Source organism: Hylobates moloch, unplaced genomic scaffold, assembly GCF_009828535.3.
Source record: "Hylobates moloch isolate HMO894 unplaced genomic scaffold, HMol_V3 SCAFFOLD_4, whole genome shotgun sequence".
NCBI lineage: Eukaryota > Metazoa > Chordata > Mammalia > Primates > Hylobatidae > Hylobates > Hylobates moloch.
Genome location: NW_026652279.1, coordinates 102,472,284 through 102,492,627, shown reverse-complemented (window position 1 = coordinate 102,492,627; position 20,344 = coordinate 102,472,284). Strand labels below are relative to the sequence as shown.

Below are 20,344 nucleotides of genomic sequence, written 5' to 3'. Positions count from 1 at the left end.
GTGAGACAAGAAACTGTAATTAAAAAAAAAAAAAAAAGCCAGACGCATTGGCTCACTCCTGTAATCCCAGCACTGTGAGAAGCTGAGGCGAGCGGATCACCACATCAGGAGATCAAGACCATCCTGGCTAACACAGTGAAACCCACTAAAAACACAAAGAATTAGCCTGGCATGGTGGCACACGCCTGTAGTCTCAGCTACTCGGAAGGCTGAGGCAGGAGAATTGCTTGGACCCAGGAGGCAGAGGTTGCAGTGAGCCGAGATCGCGCCACTGCACTCCAACCTGGGCAACAGAGCAAAGCTCTATCTCAAAAAAAAAAAAAAAAAAAAGAAGACATAGATATCTGGACTGTCAGTTCAGTGACTCATTTTATTTGTGTTTGAACAAATAAAAAGCAACAAATAAATATGGCTAACTCTTGGTTTTAATTTAGTTATTGGATGTAGGTGATAGGTATAACAGATACTGATTTTACTTTCCTATCATTTTCTCTGAATAATTTTTCATGAGACACATTTTAAATGAAGATTTCTGAAGTTCATCTTTAAAAGATGAAAGTAAACATAAATTGTAATGTTCTGTGTTATGTGAATGTTAATAGGTGACGTTTTTTATTTAAACATTTTTATGCTGTGTCATTAGTGCATAAAAATGAAATAAGAATGAAATGATCTCAGTCTCCTGTTTAAGGAAGTTTATTACTGTTCTGTAGCTAAGATTTCTAATACACTTGACCTTTTTGTTATTTCAGTTTCAGTAACATAATATCAGATATGAAAGTTGCCAGATCTGCTACAGCTAGAGTTCGTTCAAGACCAGAGCTTCAGATTCAGTTTGATGAAGGCTATGACAATTATCCTGGCCAGGAGAAGACCGATGATCTTAGAAAAAGGTATCAGGCTTTGTAATCTGCTGGGTTTTGTTTGTGTAGTTTGTTTTTACCTTAACTGTAGATTTACCTTATTGCGTGTGTGTATTATTGCTGTTGGATATCTGAACATTATGAATGCATTTACATCTGTGTTCTTACTCTCTATATACCACTTTCTAGAGAGGGAACCATGTGCTGGATTTAGCCAGTCCTGTAGTTTTCCATACCTGAAATCAAAATGGGCCATGCTTCACATCTACCCATGATGAATAGGGGTCCTTTGATTTAGAGTAAGCGGAGCTGACTGAATTCTGAGCAAATAAGTATTTTGTGAGAAACATTATTTTTCATTTTAAATATAAGTGTCTAATACTGTATTCACATAGCCTTTGTATCTCAATACATGCTTGTCTGTTGGTATACCTTAGAGAAATAACCCACCATCAATGAGAAGGAAAGGCAAGAGGAAAAAAGTTTATATAATACTTTAAAATGGTAGATTATTTGTGGCCATTTGAATTTACTGATTTGAAGTTCTTAAAGATGCTGAGCCATGCCTTACATAGTTATTTTAGAATCTAAAGTTGTTCTGTATTTGCATAACGTTTCTGTTCTTTTTCTTCTTTAAACCCTGAAAGTGATAGATGGGAAGGAGGAACCAGATATTTTGGCATGGTCTGACAAAAATTAACTTGTCTTTGTAGCAGGATATGCTCACAACTGGAGTGTTTTCAATGCATTGTGTATTCCGTGGATTTGTTTTAAGTAAAATCAGAAACTTGAGTTAACTCCTTCTGGGTGTTAAATTACTGATTTATACAGGAAAGTTGGAAAAGGTGGTCAGCAGTTAACACCGGAAGTTCAAGAGGTTATGGTGACTTTGGAAGATTATTTGAATTACTAATTTAAAGTGATTTAGTATCTGTTACATATTATTGAATAAAGGAGAAGGTGTACTTGGAGTTTTACTTAAGAATATTTAACTGAATCAGTTAATCCTCGAGAATATTTAACTGAATCATTCATCTTGGACATGATTCTGTGCAACTACATTAGGATGGTATATTATAATTTGATTTTTAATATTAGATTTGATATTTAATATTTTAAAAATTAGAAGCAAGTAGGAAAGGGTTTTCTGTGCCTTCAGTGTGTTAAAAAGCCAGCTAGAGGCGAGTAAGGGGAAGCAATGGCGAGACGCCAAGTTGTTCACCCTGCTATGACTGGGGCAGGATCTGGGATATCAACCCCAGACAACCCAGGCCTGGATTGATTTTTTCTGTTGGAGATTGACAGTTCGCACTGGCCTGCCTCAGAATGTTGGCACTGCCACTGACTAATTCTGTGACTGGGGCACCTTTTATAGCCTCCATCAGCCTGTTTCCCTAGCTATAAAATGCTGAAAGTGAAACCTAGCTTAAATGGCTTTCTTAAGGAATGGAAAAGAAACACGTGTAAACTATCTGGTACATAGTAGGTGCTCAGCAAATGTCCATTCCCTCTCTTTGTAGTACGTTCCTCTTTTGAAATTGAATACTTTATCAAGGCATTTGCCCTCTGCTGTGACTTGCTTTAATCCACCATCCTGTTTATCAGACATGCGGTTGAGGGAGAAGAATGCAAGGCACTGAAGAGAGTTATGGAGCGCAAAAGCCTTTGTTTACAAATAACTTGGAACCTGCTAGAGGGAAGATTATATGATTTGAGATCACGTTATTTAACGTTAATATGGTATTTGCATTTTTTCCAGTTATTTCTGTTTAGTAGAGAGAAGTAATTTAGTTTATAAAAAAAACAAGAATTCAAAATTATTTTTAAAACTAACCCTCCAGTTTATTATTTTTTATTTTTCTTTGAGACGGAGTCTCGCTCTTATCTCCCAGCCTGGAGTGTAGTGGCGCAATCTCGGCTCACTGCAACCTCTGCCTCCTGAGTTCAAGGGATTCTCCTGCCTTAGCCTCTCAAGTAGCAGAGATTACAGGCACATGCCATCACACCTGGCTAATTTTTTTTGTATTTTTAGTATAGACAGAGTTTCACCATGTTGGCCAGGCTGGTCTCAAACTCCTGACCTCAGGTAATGCACCTGCCTTGGCCTCCCAAAGTGCTGGGATTACAGGCGTGAGCCACCTCGCCTGGCCAGCCATCCAGTTTATAAACTGGATTTTAATCTGCCAGTAAATGTATTCCAGTAAATATGTGAATTGATGCATAAAGCAGTTGATTATCAAGTGTGTAAGAAAATGTTACCTATTAACTCTCTGATATTAATTTCAATAGTTAATTAAAAAGTCATGTAAAGAAAGTTAATAATTATTTTAAAATACAGAATGATTGCCTTATGAAAGGGAATGTTGTGATTTACCAATGCAATCTTTTATAATTATAATTTGTAATTAAACATTGCAGTGTTTTCTGCCCTTAAAGACAAATGTTGACTTTAACAGCTTCTATTTTGGCATAGTTATAGTTTTTCACAACGTGGAGTTTTTAAAACCTTAATATAAAAGCGAAAAAATAAAAATTATGGCAAATTAAGCTAATCTTTTCAATTAGGTATTTTGGAAATTAAATTGCTGTAACTGATTTGTTGTATTATGAAGCAAAACTTCAAGTATTATGAAGCAAAATTTCAAAAAATTTCTGTTTTTTGTTTATCGGTCCTAAAATGTGGCAATTTAGCTAATATTTTTGATGTGGGTCAGTGGAATTATTTTTAATTTCTGCATAGAATATTTCACTTAAGATATTTTCTCATAATTTTTGTTGACAGTTTAAAATATATTCATTAAAATGTTATTTTCTTTTTTTGGACTTAGGAAAAATATATTCACAGGGAAAAGACTTAATATTTTTGACATGATGGCAGTTACTGAAGAAGCACCTGAAACAGGTTTGTTAAGAATAACACTCTTTCTCAGGTGGAGAGACATTCCATCCTTCCAAGATGTCCTTAGTGTTCTAATGGTGTAATAGCTGGATATTTTAATATTCCATTCTGTCATTGGCCTGGATCCTGCTTACGAATGTGGCGGTTGTTACAAGGAAAACTTGGGACTGTAATGTCCCCCTAAACTGGGAAGGCGTCAAGAGACCAAAGAATAATTTGGGCAAGTCCAGCTTGATGAATAGATGAGTTTACTAGGACTTACATTACATACTGGACATTCCTGAGCAGCTCTAGAGTCACCCTGCCTCCCATCTCTAAGCAGCCTTTCAGCTAATGTTCTGTTTGCCTACTCTGCACGACGACAGTGTTACCTGATATGTTCCCAGGTATGCCCTGGGATGTTTGGGTTCTCAGGGACACCTGCTTCTCAGCTAGGCACCATGGCCTTGGCTCCCTGCCCAGCCTTCAGGATCCAAGCAACACACATATGCTCTTAAGTAACCTGGTGGGGGACACATCACACTACAGTTGTCAACATTGCTAGTTTTGGTCAGGCTTCCACCTTGAAATGTTGCATTCTGTGAGACAGCGGGAGGTAAGTACTACCAATTACCGAATCCAGAGGTCCAGATTAGCTACTAATTTGGGTTAGAACAATAATAACTACCATTTACAGTGTATCTCTATGCTATTATATAAAGCTATACTGGTTCCTGGCCTTAGGCAGCTTAGAAGAGGAGATAGTATTTACAAAATAACTTACTGAAGTGACTTAGTGATTGTTCAGGAGATGGGAAGAACATTCAAGGAATATATTTAACAGACTTGTAGTGTTTTCTTTGGGTAAGAAATTTGCCATTTTAAGTCTAAAAGAGAAATAAGTGTCCTCTTGCTTGACATTAAATTTAGTTTACTAGTAAAATAAATGAAGAAACTTAATACAAATGGTCTCTAGTGTATAAGTGATGAGCATTTCTAAAGAAAAGAAGTTAGTTTTTTGGATATTGGTAGAAACAATGTTGTATATGGACTTGGGAGGCTGAGACAACAGGATGGTTTGTGACTAGAAGTTCAAGACCAGCCTGGGCAACATAGCCCCTTTCTCTAAAAAATAGAAAAAAATTATCTAGGCATGGTGGTGCATGCCTGTAATCCGAGCGACTTGGGAAGTTGAAGTGGCAGGATCACTGGAGCCCAGAATTTGAGGCTGCTGTGAGCTATGATTGTGCTATAATACTCCATCCTAAGAATCAAAGTGAGACTCCATCTCAAAGGGGGAAAAAAAAAGAATGTTGTATATGATAGATAAGTTCCTAGGCGGGCCTCCAAAGGCTCATTTAATCTTTCTACAGTTACTTATACGAACTTTTGATTTTCCCTCTATTTAATAGACTATTAGGGGCTATATTTCTCATTCATGTAGCACCTACTCATGTGGCTTACAGATCATAGGAACTAGGTGTCTTAAATCTTAAATTCTTTTTTGAACAAACTGTACTGTAAAATATCTATCTATAGAGGAAAGAAGTTAATTCAGTGTTTGTTCATTTGAACTGAAGGTGAAGCTAAAAGAACAACCCCCTTCTATTACAAAAACTGCATTCTCTTGTGTATGATGAAAAGAAAGTGCAAAATGCATAGGGACAAGGAATCGCCTCTCCCCTTCTCAAATGGTTAAGCGTGCATCAGAAAGGAATTTGTTGGCCGGGTGCGGTGGCTCACGCCTGTAATCCCAGCACTTTCGGAGGCCGAGGCGGGTGGATCACCTTAGGTCAGGAGTTTGAGACCAGCCTGGCCAACATGGTGAAACCCCGTCTCTACTAAAAATACAAAAATTAGCCGGGCATGGTGTTGGGTGCCTGTAATCCCAGCTACTCGGAAGGTTGAGGCAGGAGAATCATTTGCACCCAGGAGGCGGAAGTTGCAGTGAGCCAAGATTGTACCATTACACTCCAGCCTAAGTGACGAGCAAAACTGTCTCAAAAAAAAAAAAAAGAAAGAAATTGGTTGTCAGCGCAGCTGCTGTTGTCCAGCCAAAAGAAGCACTTGAAGATTCTTGAGATTCTTGAAGGAACCAGCTTACTTTTTAAAATAAAAAAATCTTATTTCTAAAACTGAAGTTAGTTGGCAAGGAAGCATTGAAGTTTTATATATTTTATAAAACAATATCAAATTATTATACTCTAGTGAGGAAAATAGCACACAACTTTAATAATTTACTCTAATGAAGGTACTATTTGAATATGCTATACTTGCATGAATCTAAAGAATGGTTTTTGTTCCCAATTAAATACAATAGCAAAATGCGGAAATGTAAATTTAGCAATTGTTCACTGTTGTTTTCCTACCACCTGAAATAATGCTGGAAATAACAGTTGGCATTCAGTAATTTTTTTATTGACTGATTGAATGAGTTATTCTGTTCCATGATTCCCATGTCTTGTTCCCCACTAAGTTCTTACCACTGCTACAAAGGATATACTCGTAGGCCCTACTGGTTATCCTAGAGTCGACAGGCAGTATAGCTTAACAGAAAGAGTGTTGGTGTTGTGTAGAACTGGATTCAAATTCAGATTCTGCCTTACTAACTTTTCCCCACCTATAAAATGAGGGCTACTACATACGTCTCAAAGATTAAATGAGGTAATCTGAGAAAAGTATCAGGCACAGTGCCTGGAACATAGTACATATTTAACAAATGCTTACAAATATTAGCAAGTGTAAAAGTATAGTGATGATCCTAATGATGATGGAAAAGACATGGGTGGGTGAGTGACCACCACGTAAAAGATAACTGAGACAATTAAGTTATTTTACTGGTGAGATTGCTTTGTAAATGTGGCTAGTTAAGGCTAACAACTGATTGTTTCCCAGTATCAGATGATCTAATCCAAAATACTTAATATCTAGCAGTCAGTGTGTGGCTAGACACATTTCTGCACATAAAGGCTCATAGAAATAAATTCAGAAAAAGCAAAATAGATAAAATAAGGCTTACCCAGGTAGAAGAGTAATTGAGCTATTTGTTGATATGCTTTAGTGGGCTTGGCAAAAGTGGGTAAAGAGGTAAGCTGGAGGATAAATCATATGCAATCTATGCCTCTAACCCAGAAATTGTGTTCCTAGGAATTTTTTCTAAGGAAATATTACAGATATGCGCAAAAGTGTAACTACAAGGATATTTGTCACTATAGTATTTAAAAGAGAAAATATATAAATGATCAAAATATTCAATAGTGAGGGATTGTGATACATATATATGTAAAATATATATATATAAAATGGGATACTGATGCAAGCATTCAGTGAAAAAAGTAGATTACCAAACTATATGATCCTCATTTATTTTAAAAAGTGATATCACACAGAAAAAAATAAGAAAGATAAAAGATGTTGGTAAAATAACCAAAGAATAAAAATATAGGGGAAAAGGTAGCCAAGGGATAGATATTGATATTCATTTTCTTTTTACAACTTTATTAAGGTATAATTCGTGTGCAACAAATTGCATATATTTGAAGTATATAACTTGACTAATTTTGACAAATATATGCACCCATGAAACTACCAGTTATAATTTTAAACATTTTCATGACCCTCCAGTTTCCTTGTGTCCTTTTGCAATACATGCAAACACACACACCCCACACACAGTATGTAGGCAACCATAGATCTGCCTTCTGTTACAATAGATTAGTTTGCATCTTTTAGAACTGTACATAACTGAAATCAAATAGTATATACTCCTTTGCATCTGGCTTCTTTGACTCAGCATAATGATTTGAGATTCATCCATATTCTGTTACATGTACTAGTAACGCATTTTTATTACTGAGTAGGATACAATTGTATGGCTGTATCATATTTTTGTACCTATTCACCTGTTAGTGGACATTTGGGTTGTTTCCCAAATTACAACCCACATTTGGCTATTACAAAGAAAGCTGCGATTAACTTTTGTGTACGAGTCTTTGTGTGGACATGTATTATCTCTTGGGTGAATATATCCAGGGATGAAACGACTATGTTGAATAATAGATATATTGTAACTTTTTAAGAAGCTATCAAACTGTTTTCCAAGGTGGTTGTACTATTTTATGTTCCCAGCAGCAGTCACTGATGGGAATATGGCTCATTTTCAAAAGATGATCTGAAGTTTCCAAAGTAAATTATTGAAACGTAATTTGATAGTAGTAATTAGCCAACATGATAATACGTTACTCATAGGGTTGGTTGTGAGGATTACATGCACTAATGCATAAAATGCATTTAAGCACAGAGGAAGCACTCAGTATTCATTAGCAGTTTTATTGTTATTCTGTTAATTTAACTTCTTTGGTTGTTGACAGTAGTACATTTGTGACTAATTTTGATAGACTAAAGATAAACAGGCTAGACTTTAAAAATGAAAGTCACATGTTCTACAAAAAACATTCACATGCATAAAAATACCCTTAAACAAAATACAAATTTATTTTTTTCTTTCCAGTAGAGGGGGCAGTGATTACCTGGCATTGTTGGAAAACAAAAGTTAAGCTTGCCATTATTGTAGTTACAATTTTTAATATAATTTTTGCAGTTATCTCTCAGTAACTTTTTATTATATACTATTTAATTATGAATGTCAGGTCTGAAAAATACATGATCAATTCAGGATTGGTTGTAACTTTTAAAAAAAAGATACTTACATTGACTTGTTCTTATCTAAAATGTCTTTATTATGTAGACACATCACCTTCACTTTGGGATGTGGAATTTGCTAAGCAGTTAGCCGCAGTAAATGAACAACCCCTTCAGAATGGATTTGAAGAGCTAATCCAGTGGACAAAAGAGGGGAAACTATGGGAGTTCCCAATTAACAATGAAGCAGGTAAGTGTTAATTTCAGGGGGTTATAAAATGTATTGATTGAGATTATTTCTGCCAGATATTTACTTTTAGAGTGTAGATACTTACATGAATTTCAAAATGTTTTGTCGATATCTTCATGGTGTCCTAAAATAAATCTGACAAGGTTTTTTAAAAAAGATGTTAGAATTTCACTTATTTTTAGATATTCGGTAAGGAAAAATGAAGAAGTAAAACTATATGGCAAAAATCCGTCATGAATTTCTATGATGTAAAAGGACTGAGAACTGCAAATGATACCAGTTTTCTAATCGCTAAACAGGATATTACTTGGTGAATCTTCAATAAATTAAATAAGGCGTATAAGATTATACTTAAATTTTGGAGAACATTACAACTCTTAGAAGTCTCACGCTGGTGTCCTTTAGTCATAAAACCATTGCATTAATGAGGTGCAAGGAACTTGTATGAGCCACTCAAAGCAAAAACAGTACGCTTTGGAAATCTTTGCCTGCATAATATAGGCGCTTTGAACTGGCAACAGAATATCATCTACTTTACTGGGTATTTTTTGGAGACGTTACCTCTTCCTAAATCAAAAGAAAAACAGTATTACTATGCTATTTATTTTTTATGATACCCATGTTGTCATCAGCTAAACATTTTAATTAAATTTATAGATGTATTTTGAAATAGAAAAGATGTATGGCTGGGCGCGGCTCACGCCTGTTATCCCAGCAGTTTAGGAGGCTGAGGCGGGCAGATAGCCTGAGTTCAGGAGTTCGAGACCAGCCTGACCAACATGGTGAAATGCCGTCTCTACTAAAAATACAAAATTAGCCAGGCATAATGGCGCATGCCTATAATCCCAGCTACTCAGGAGGTTGAGGCAGGAGAATCGCTTGAACCCGGGAGGCAGAGGTTGCAGTGAGCCGAGATCGTGCTATTGCACTCCAGCCTGGGCAACAAGAGTGAAACTGTATTTCAAAAAACAAACAAAAAAAGAAAAGATTCATTTACTTTTAGGGTAAGATTAGCTAGAAGTTGGAAAAGCCTAAATAAGTCTTAGGAAAATGTAGTCTGTATTTTAACCTTCATAATGTTAATGGTATCATTGTAATATCTTAATTTTTGATAATCTTTATTTGTTGGATTAATAGGTGGAATGGAAGCTTAAGTATCAGAAATATTTAGTCTTATATGTAAATAATATAATTAACATAAAGTGTTAACTTTTTATAGGAAACCTTCAGAGACTTAGAGATTCTTTTAGCAAATTCTTAATATTTTGTATATTCATTTTGTTTTGTTTTTTGAGATGGAGTCTCACTCTGTCACGCAGGCTGGAGTGCAGTGGCGCGATCTCGGCTCACTGCAACCTCCACCTCTACCATGAGAATTCCAGCAATTCTCATGCCTCAGCCTCCTGAGCTAATTTTTGTATTTTTAGTAGAGATGGGGTTTTGCAGTATTGGCCAGGCTGGTCTCAAACTCCAGACCTCAGGTGATCCACCCTCTTTGGCCTCCCAAAGTGCTGGAATTACAGGCGTGAGCCACCGCACCTGGCCTGTATATTCATACTGTACTTGCAATAATATAGCATACTGTGTTTCATGTATTACATAAACTGTATATTGCTTAAAGTATAGTTTCTGTGTTCTAGGAGGTATCAGGGTAACATAAAAAAACCAACGCCTTTTTAGTTGTGCAAACCTGAGTACCAGCCCTGTCCATTTTAGCCATTTGCCTTTGAGGAAATTATTTAAGCTCCTGGGTCTCAGTATCCTCTCTGTAAAATAATATCTGATATTAAGGGAAGATTTGGTTTACTCTTAAAACATGTTTGGATTTCATTATTTGAAGAAACTTGGGTGTTCCAAGTCCTCATGGTTAAAAACCTGATTTAAAAACCCAGTATTAGGCCGGGCACAGTGGCTCATGTCTGTAATCCTAACTATTTGGGAGGCTGAGGCAGGAGAATCACTTGAACCCAGGAGGTAGAGATTGCAGTGAGCCAAGATCGTGCCACAGCACTCCAGCCTGGGTGACAGAGTGAAACTCTGTCTCAAAAAAAAAAAAAAGAAAAGAAAGAAAAAAAAAAACAGTATTGAGGTATAACAATGTGACTTTATTCAGGAGAGTCAGTGAAGCATAGTGGTTTTAGAAGTTCCAGATCCTGAGTAAGTTACAGACTTGATCTCTCTAAGCCTTACTTCCTTCATCTCTAAAATGTTGGGAATAATAATAGGACTCATTATACAAGATTGGTGTGAGAATTAAGTGAGGTTAAACAAGTAGAGCATCATCACCATCATCATCCCTGTTTCTACAGCAACAACATTGTGAAGGGGTTTGCTTCTGTTACTGTTTTCCATTGTATACTGTAACATTTTATTTTTCAAAATTTTACTTTATACTGGAACATTTTAAATCTTAAAATATTAGCAAGGATAGTATGTATTATCTGGGAACCACCAAATAGAGTGTTAGGAAAGCACGAACTCATGGTATGTTGTCATCAGCAGTGAAACACTTAAGTGCATCAAATTGATCTTGAGTGATCAAACTCCAACGGAATTTATCTTAAATTTGACCTGGTTTCTGAGAAAATTTAATTTCTAAAAAAGGAGAGAAACATGTTTTTTTGGTCAGGTTGGGGAGATAAATGTGACAGCTATCCACATGACACTGCATATTATTGATATTTCAGGGTTGGAAAAGGAGGTGATCAGTAACTCATTTTCAGCTCCTTAAGGCAATTGTTATCTGAAGTAAAAACAGGAAAGGACTATAAAACTCTTACTTTGATCGCTGCCCTGGGTACACACTTAGAAACTTGTACTTTGAGAAACTGGCATTGTAACCTGGAGCCTCAACAATTCAATAACTTTCTTTCATATTTCTTATACTTAAATGTTGAAATGAATGAAATACCTTTCTTTCCCTACTAATAATTAGCTTTGTGAAGATTTATTTGGATTCTTTTGGGGAAAGATGTTTTATTTTGTTTTTAGTAGTATTGGAACATAATATTGAAAATGACAAAGTGACATATCGTGTTTACAATTTAGTTCTCAGTATGGTGTTTTTCCATTATATAAAAAATTAAGGTTTGTTGTTTTGCCACTTAATGCATATAAATTATTTTTCCAATTGAGAAGAGCTTTTTTTCTGTTTCTGTTTCAAGAACTTGTTAGTCCCTTCCCTTGTGCTTTGCCTGCATGGAGATTTACAAGCGCTATTAGGTGGAATTGTTCTCACTTAGACTTGGCACTAGTTTTATATGTTGGATTGTTAGTGATACGTTTTTATTTTAGCCTCTACTTTGATTTTAACTAAATTTAATCACATTTACACCTACCCAGTAACAGAGTGTTTCTAAGGCTGGTTTTTATGGGGGAGGGGGATTTGTTGGGGGGGGAGGGTTGGCTTCTTTAATACAACATAAAAGCATGATCCATGAAAGAAGAAAGTGGTAAGTTGAACTATATTAAAAATAAGACGTTTGCACTGTGAAAGACACTGTTAAAATATAAAAAGACAAGCCACAGTGTAGGAGAAAATATTTGCAAAACACATATCTGTGATAAAAGACAGGTATACAAAATACATATTTAAAATGCTTGGCTGAGCGTGGTGGCTCGCACCTGTAATCCCAGAACTTTGGGAGGCTGAGGCAGGTGTATCACCTGAGGTCACGAGTTCAAGACCAGCCTGGCCAACATGGTGAAACCCCATGTCTACTAAAAATACAAAATTAGCCAGGCGTGGTGGCGCATGCCTGTAATCCCAGCTACTCGGGAGGCTGAGGCAGGAGAATCGCTTGAAGCCGGGAGGCGGAGGTTGTGGTGAGCCGAGATTGCGCCATTGTACTCCAGCCTAGGCAACAAGAGTGAAACTCCGTCTCAAAATAAATAAAATAAGATAAAGTAAAATAAAATAAAGTGCAAAATATGGCCGGGCACAGTGGCTCATGCCTATAATCCCAGCACTTTAGGAGGCCCAGGTGGGTGGATCAGTTGAGATTAGGAGTTTGAGACCAGACTGGTCAACATGGTGAAATCCCAATTCCTCTAAAAATATAAAAATTAGCCAGGCTTGGTGGTGCACACCTGTAATTCCAGCTACTCAGGAGGCTGAGGCATGAGAATCTCTTGAACTCAGGACAGGGAGGTTGCAGTGAGCTGAGATCTCGCCACTGCACTCCAGTCTAGGTGACAGAGCAAGACTCCATCTCAAAAATAAATAAATAAAAATAAAATGGGCTGGGTGCAGTGGCTCATGCCTGTAATCGCAGCACTTTGGGAGGCTGAGGTGGGAGGATCACCTCAGGTAAGGAGTTTGAGACCAGCCTGGCCAACATGGTGAAACCCCGCCTCTACTAAAAATGCAAAAATTAGCCAGGCGTGATGGCGGGGCCTGTAATCCCAGCTACTCAGGAGGCTGAGGCACACGAATTGCTTGAACCTGGGAGGTGGAGTATATAATGTCTTTGCTATTGTGAATAGTGCTGCAGTGAACATACATTGCTTGAACCTGGGAGGCAGAGATCGTGCCACTGCATTCCAGCCTGGGCTACAGAGCGTGACTCTATCTCAAAAATAAATAAATAAATAATAAAAAGAAAATGGCAAAATATCTGTTCAGATACCTTACCAAAGAACATATAAGGATGGCATATGAAAACATCATATGTTGTTAGGGAATTGGAAATTATTTTTTTCAAATAGCTAAATGTTTACTTTTTAATTTATGACTCCTTTTTGAAACTCTTATTTTTTTGTGTCTCTAATTTGTGTTTTCTTCCTATTTTTTTATTTCCAACTTTAATTTTAGGTTCAGGGTTACATGTGCAAGTTTGTTACATGGGTAAATGGAGTGTCAGGGGATTTGGTGTACAGATAATTTTGTCACCCAGGTAATCAGCGTAATACCTGATAGGTGGTTTCCCAATCTTTATTCTCCTCCCACCCTCCACCCTCAAATAAGCCCCAGTGTCTGTCGTTGCCTTCTTTGTGTCTATAGGTACTCAGCGTTTAGCTTCCACTTATAAGTGAGGACATGCAGTATTTGGTTTTCTGTTTCTGCAGTAATTCACTTAGGATAATGGCCCCCAGCTCCATCCATGTTGCAGCAAAGGTCATGACCTCATGATTTTTATAGCTGCATAGTATCCCATGGTGTGTATGTACCATATTTTCTTTATCCAGTCCACCATTCATGTGCACCTAGGGGTTGATTCCATGTCTTTGCTATTGTGAATAGTGCTGCAGTGAACATACATATGCATGTATCTTTGTGATAGAATAATGTATATTCCTTTGGGCATATACCCAGTAATCGGATTGCTAAGTTGAGTGGTAGTTGTGTTTTAAGTTATTTGAGAAATCTCCAGACTGCTTTCCACAGTGGCTAAACTAATTTACATTCCCACCAACAGTTTATAAGCATTCCCTTTCCTCTGCAACCTTAGGAGCATCTGTTGTTTTCAGCATTTTAATAGTAGCTATTCAGACTGGTGTGAGATGGTATCTCATTGTGGTTTTGATTTGCATTGCCTGGATGATCCATGATAATAAGCATTTTTCATATGTTTGCTGGCCATGTGTATGTCTTCTTTTGAGAAGTGTCTGTGAATGTCCTTTGCCCATCTTTTAATAGGGTTGATTGTTTTTTGCTTCTTCAATTGTTTGAGTTCCTTATAGATTCTGGATATTAGACCTTTGTTGGATACATAGTTTGCAGATATTTTCTGTCATTCTGTAGGTTTTCTGTTTTTTTGAAATTTTATTTGCTGTGCAGAAGCTCTTTAATTAGGTCCCACTTCTCAATTTTTGTTTGTGTTACAGTTGCTTTTTTTTTTTTTTTTTGAGACAGAGTTTTTGCTCTTGTTGCCCAGACTGGAGTACATTGGTGTGATCTCAGCTCACTGCAACCTCTGCTTCTTGGGTTCAAGTGATTCTCCTGCCTCAGCCTTCCAGTTAGTTGGAATTACAGGCGCCTGCCACCACGCCCAGCTAATTCTTTTTGTATTTTTAGAAGAGGCAGTGTTTCACCATGTTGGCCAGGCTGGTCTTGAACTCCTGACCTCAGGTGATCTGCCCGCCTCAGCTTCCCAAAGTGCTGTGATTACAGGGGTGAGTCACTGCGCCTTGCCTACAGTTGCTTTTTGACTTTGTCATGAAGTCCTTGCCTGGGCTGTTGTCTAGAATGGTATTTCCTAGATCTTCTTGTAGGGTTTTTATAGTTCTAGATTTCACATTTAAGCCTTTAATCCATCTTGAGTTGATTTTTGTATATGGTCAAAGGTGGGGGTCCAGTTTCAGTCTTCTGCATGTGGCTAGTCTAAGGCTAATTTTTGATATGCTTTCCTAGAGTGAGTAATTCTCAATTTAGAGGCTTCAGTGGGCAAAGAAGGTCAGGATGAATGTTAATCACACTTTTGTTTCTATTCTTTAGTTGGTTTAAACTTTTTCACTTCTTATGTGTCCTCTAGGGTATCTGAAATATGTGCTGTAATATGATCCAACAAGAACAGTGAGAAAAGTTGAAATTACCATAAAACCCTAAAGAAGGGCTCTGTTATTTGGGCAAGTATAGTGTGGAGAAAATTAGGGGAAGTGTAAAGATTATTAGGTATGTGCTAACTGACAGGTAGCAGGATCTGTTTGTTGTTTTTGATGAGATTATGGCCTGTGAACAGGAGCCTTAAAGTACTGACAGGAAAATAAATAATAGTTTTGATAATACATAGAAGTGGAAACAACAATTCAAAGTGAAAATGACTGAGTTTGGTTCAGTGCTCTACTATGGCCTTCTCAAAAATAATTGGTCATTGCTATTAACTGGATTTCACCCTTTATTTGTTGTACCATATTTTAAAAGTGTTTTCAATATTTAAAGCAGAATTAGACACAATTAATCTGTCACCTTATTTGATTGTGCATCATATAGGATTTCCTTCTTATGTTTAATGTTTCACTGTCTCTTATGTTTTCTTTACTATGTTGTGCTCCTTTGGTTTATTAAAAATATTTTAAATTACATAGATAATAAAGTTTATTTGCAAAAGAGTCAAATCGTGTGAAAGAATACTGTACTTTACCCCTCAGTTCTCTTCTTTTTTTCCTGAAATAACCATTGTCAATAGTTTGATATATGTCCTCTCACTCAGCATTAAATGGCAGTTACGGATTTATCTGCTGTTTTATTTGACTTGTATGGGAGCATACCGTACATATATTGTCCTGCAGTGTGTGTGTGTGTGTGTGTGTGTGTGTGTGTGTGTGTGTGTATGTGTATATTTTGTTACTTAGCAATATGTCTTGGAAGCATTTCCTTGTCAGTACATAGAGATAGACCTTATTCATTTTATAGTTCTATATGCCCCATTGTTATGAATGCAGACTATAATTTCTTTTACCATTTTCCTTTTGAATGATGGAACTATAGTAGATCCTTTTACACATGTTCTTGTGTACATGTTTGAGTACAATTCAGAATAGGTATATTTTCAATGGCAATAAATACTTACAAAGTCTCTTCTGAAATGATATCCAGTCAACCAACTATGTAAAAATTCTGTTTCTCCACAGCCTAACTAATACTGGATATTGTTAACCTTTCAAATGTTCTGGGTAAAAAATGATATCAGTGGTGTTTTTATTTGCATTTCCCTGATTGATAACCAGATTACAAATCTTTTCATATGTTTATTGGCTATTTGTACTTCCTCTGTGACTTACGTTTTTACATCCTTTGACTGTTTCTGTTGGGCTCTTTGTTAATAGTGTTTGTAGGAACTCAATGTATTATGGACTTTCATTCTTAAACTCTTACATGTGTTGGAAATATGTTTCCCAGTTTGTCTCTTAGCCTTCTTTTAAAATAATTTGACTTTAAAAATCATAGTAAGCATTTAGTTTAATATAAGTTTAATATAAAAGGTAATAATATAAAGCACAAGGCTTATAAAGCAGTTCTTTTTATCACCTATTTGGCCTGTTCTCAGAGCCAACAGTTTTTAGTCTTTTAGCTGTGTTTTATTTTTTATATTTCTCAATTATATGCTTACCTCTATTTTAGATGTCGTCTAGTATATATATCTTCTCCTCATCCTTCCAATGTAGATATATTACAATTTTTTTGTAAGACCTGAATTCATTGTTTACACTAATATGACTATGGACAGTTGTGTGGGGTGTTGTTTTGTTACTTGGGGTATTTTGGGACAGGGTCTCACTCCGTCACTCAGGCTGGAGTGCAGTGACAGGATCATGGCTCACTGCAACCTTGAATTCCTGGGCTCAGGTGATCCTCCCATCTCAGCCTTTCTAGTAAGGAGAGGACCACAGGCACACCACCATGCCTGGCTAATTTTTTTTTCTAAAGATGAGGTCTCACTATGTTGCCCAGGCTGGCCTCAAACTCCTGGGCTGAAGTGATCCTCCTGCCTTGGCCTCCCAAAGTGCTGGGATTACAGGTGTGAGCCACTGTTCCCAGCCTGGAAAATTGTTTAATGGTAAGACAAAAAATTACTGTATTTTCTTTCCTGTTCCCCTGTTCCCACCCAAAGTTAGCAATTGCTTTATTTTTCTTCCTATTTGCTTTGTTTTTCCTTGAGTCTCTAGCTAAGTTTTTCTACATTTCATACAGCCTCTCAAATTCACATGCACAAAAATATTGGATTTCCTGTTAATTTTGTTTTTTGTCCATGGGTGCCTGGAGCTGTCTGTAGCCGTCATCTATACCTAGGTCTTCTGGCACAACTGTCTTCCTATCATTTTGCCCTCCTCCTGGGACTTCTGTCTCTTCTATGTTGGATACCCTTTCTTTTTGGATCACATATTTTCTTCTCTATCTCATTTTGTTGAAGCACATGCTTTGAGACCCTTGATATATAAAATATCTTTCCTCTGTCTTGGTACTTTTTTAATGGTTTACTTGAGGATAAAAATCAAGATTGGAAATAGTTTTATTTCACAATAAGCCTTTGCTCCATTGTCTTTCTTGCTCTGTCACCCAGGCTGTAGTGCAGTGGTGCGATCTTAGCTCCCTGCAACCTCCACCTCTCAGGTTCAAGCTATTCTCCTGCCTTAGCCTCCCGAATAGCTGGGATTAGAGACATGAGCCACTGCACCTGGCCTTTTTTTTTTTTTTTTTTTTTTTGAGTCAGAGTCTCACTCTGGTTGTCCAGGCTAGAGTGCAGTGGTGCGTTCTTGGCTCACTGAAGCCTTGACCTCCCAGGCTCAGGTTATTTCCCACCTCGGCCTCCCGTACAGGCACCCACCACCATGCCTGGCTAATTTTTTATATTTTTATTAGGGACGGGGTTTTACTGTGTCACCCAGGCTGGTCTTGAACTCCTGCACTTAATAAGCAATCCACTCGCCTCATCCTCCCAGAGTGCTGGGCTTACAGCCATGATCCACGTGCCCAGCTACTGCACTGTCTTATGTCGTTGAGAATGCTTTTGCCATTTTTTCCATTCTTATCCTTGATTCATTGTATGTGATCTCTTTTATTTATTTATTTTTTGGTAACTTTTAGCATCTTCTCTTCATAATATTCATAAGTTTCAGGAGGGTTATTCTTGGAAAGGGATTTTGTTTACAATCATTGTTCTAGACATTATTAGATAATTTTAATCCAGTAACTTCATTTTTCAATTCTGGGTAAATTTTCTTGTATTATTTGATAATTTCAGCCTCCCAATCTTTTTCTTTTTCTCCTTTTGTTCTGTGCTCTGGGGACATTCCTCAACTATTATCTTACAATCTCTCCATTGGATTTTTGTTTCTGATGCCATATTTTTAACTTCCAAATGCTTCATTGGGCTGGGCGCGGTGGCTCACGCCTGTGATCCCAGCACTTTGGGAGGCCGAAGCAGGCAGATCACCTGAGGTCAGGAGTTTGAGACCAGCCTGGCCAACATGGTGAAACCCCATCTCTACTAAAAATACAAAAATTAGCTGGGCATGGTGGCGAGTGCCTGTAATCCCAGCTACTCAGGAGGCTGAGGCAAGAGAATCGCTTGAACCCAGGAGGCAGAGGTTGCAGTGAGCTGAGATTGCGCCATTGCACTCCAGCCTGGGCAGCAAGAGTAAAACTCTCTCTCAAAAAAAAAAAAAAAGCTAAATGCATGGTTGCTGTTCTTCTTTTTAGTGTTAGATTTTTTTTCCCCAAAGTGTTAAGATTACAGGCGTGAGCCACTGTGCCTGGCCCAGTTTCATTCTCTTGAAGGCTCTGGGCTGTAAATGTCACACATCACTTCTGTTTAGGTTCTGCTGGTAATAATTTAAACATATGCCCATGCCTAACCCAGTAGGGGCTGGGAAATGTAATGTTGCTGAACAGCCAGGTACAGGTTTTTTTTTTTCTTTTCTTTTAAGAGGTGTAGTGTCACTCTGTCACTCAGGCTGGAGTGCAGCGGTGTGATCACAGCTTACTGCAGCCTCAAACTCCTGGGCTCAAGTGACTGATCCTTCTGCCCCCAGCGTTCCAGGTACTAGGACTACAGGTGCACGCCACCACACCTGGCTAATTTTTAAATGTTCTGTAGAGATGGGGTCTCACTTTGTTGCTCAGGCTGGTCTTAAACTCCTGGCTTCAAGCTATCCTCCTGCCTCGGCCTCCCAACGTGCTGAGATTATAGACATGAGCCACCATCCCCTGCCCATGCACATGTTTAGTTCTTTTACCAAGATAAAAAGCCAGAATGGATTTGAGAGATAGATATCAGTTCCTGTGAAGGTGTCTGTCACTTATGCTAGACACTTTCTTAAAATGTCTACTGTTCTTTGAATGTTTGTTTATACTTGAAAAGAAGGCCATGAAAAGCTGTTTGTTAGAGGCGTGTGAATGGATGGGACTAGTTAACTGGTGGCTTCATTTGAGAGGAATTGGGAAGGAACCTTCATTTAAGGACTTCTGTAACTCCGTATTTATAATTCTTCTCACTAAGTTTCTCCAATGAGAAATCTTCTAACCGCTTGACTTGAGGCTACAGGCCTTGGCTGTAAGATAATTTAGAATATTTAGAATGTCTTTAGTGAATAGAGATTTAATTTGTACATAGCTCTGTAGCCTTTTTCTATTTATCTAGAACTTATTTTTGTATATAGTATACCCTCTTTATTGCTCTCTTTTTTTCCTTTGGGTGGGGGAAAAGGATTGGGGGTGAGGGGGAATGTCTAACCATTCAGCATACAGACTTTCACTTAATTCTCCTCTTATCAATCCAACAACTCATTTTCTCTTTCCATTTTAATTTCTCCAAAAAGTAAACTGCTCATCTTCTTCAGGAATGGAGGAGGATACGCATCTAGAGGTGCACGTGGGAGATGGGACATGGGAGATCTAACTGTTCCCTAAACCCATTTTCAATGAATCCTCCTGTTTTTTGTTCCTTATCCCTACTCATAACCTCAGTGGTACCTGATTCCTCTATTCTTGAAGTCTTTTTGCTTCTTGTCTTCCTCTTTTACAGATAGTTTTGGTATCTTCTCCTCTGCTAAGTCAGTTACTACTCATATGTGCACTTTTCATCTTCTACAGTTTTACTGCCATCTCTTGTCTGTTACTGTTTGTTTTTCTTTTCATCTTTGTGCTTTTGTACTTTTTATTCTTTTTATGGCCATTTGGTAGGTGTCACAAGGAGCAGAGATTTAAGCATGGGTTCACTTTGCCATAGTTTAAGTCCTTGCTGCTTATCTTTTGTGTGTGTGTGTGTGTGT

The 20,344-nt window shown here is 37.5% G+C and overlaps 1 protein-coding gene across 1 annotated transcript in view; it reads left to right on the top strand.

The window, feature by feature from the left end:
- The window catches only part of MRPS31 (mitochondrial ribosomal protein S31), a 40,718-nt gene that overhangs the window by 13,124 nt on the left and 7,250 nt on the right, over positions 1-20,344 (top strand). Inside the window, exons 4-6 of the mRNA XM_032150740.2 lie at positions 753-893; positions 3,692-3,765; positions 8,489-8,632. Of these exons, the coding sequence (XP_032006631.1) occupies positions 753-893; positions 3,692-3,765; positions 8,489-8,632 (359 nt within the window). The remainder of the gene's footprint in view (positions 1-752; positions 894-3,691; positions 3,766-8,488; positions 8,633-20,344) is intronic.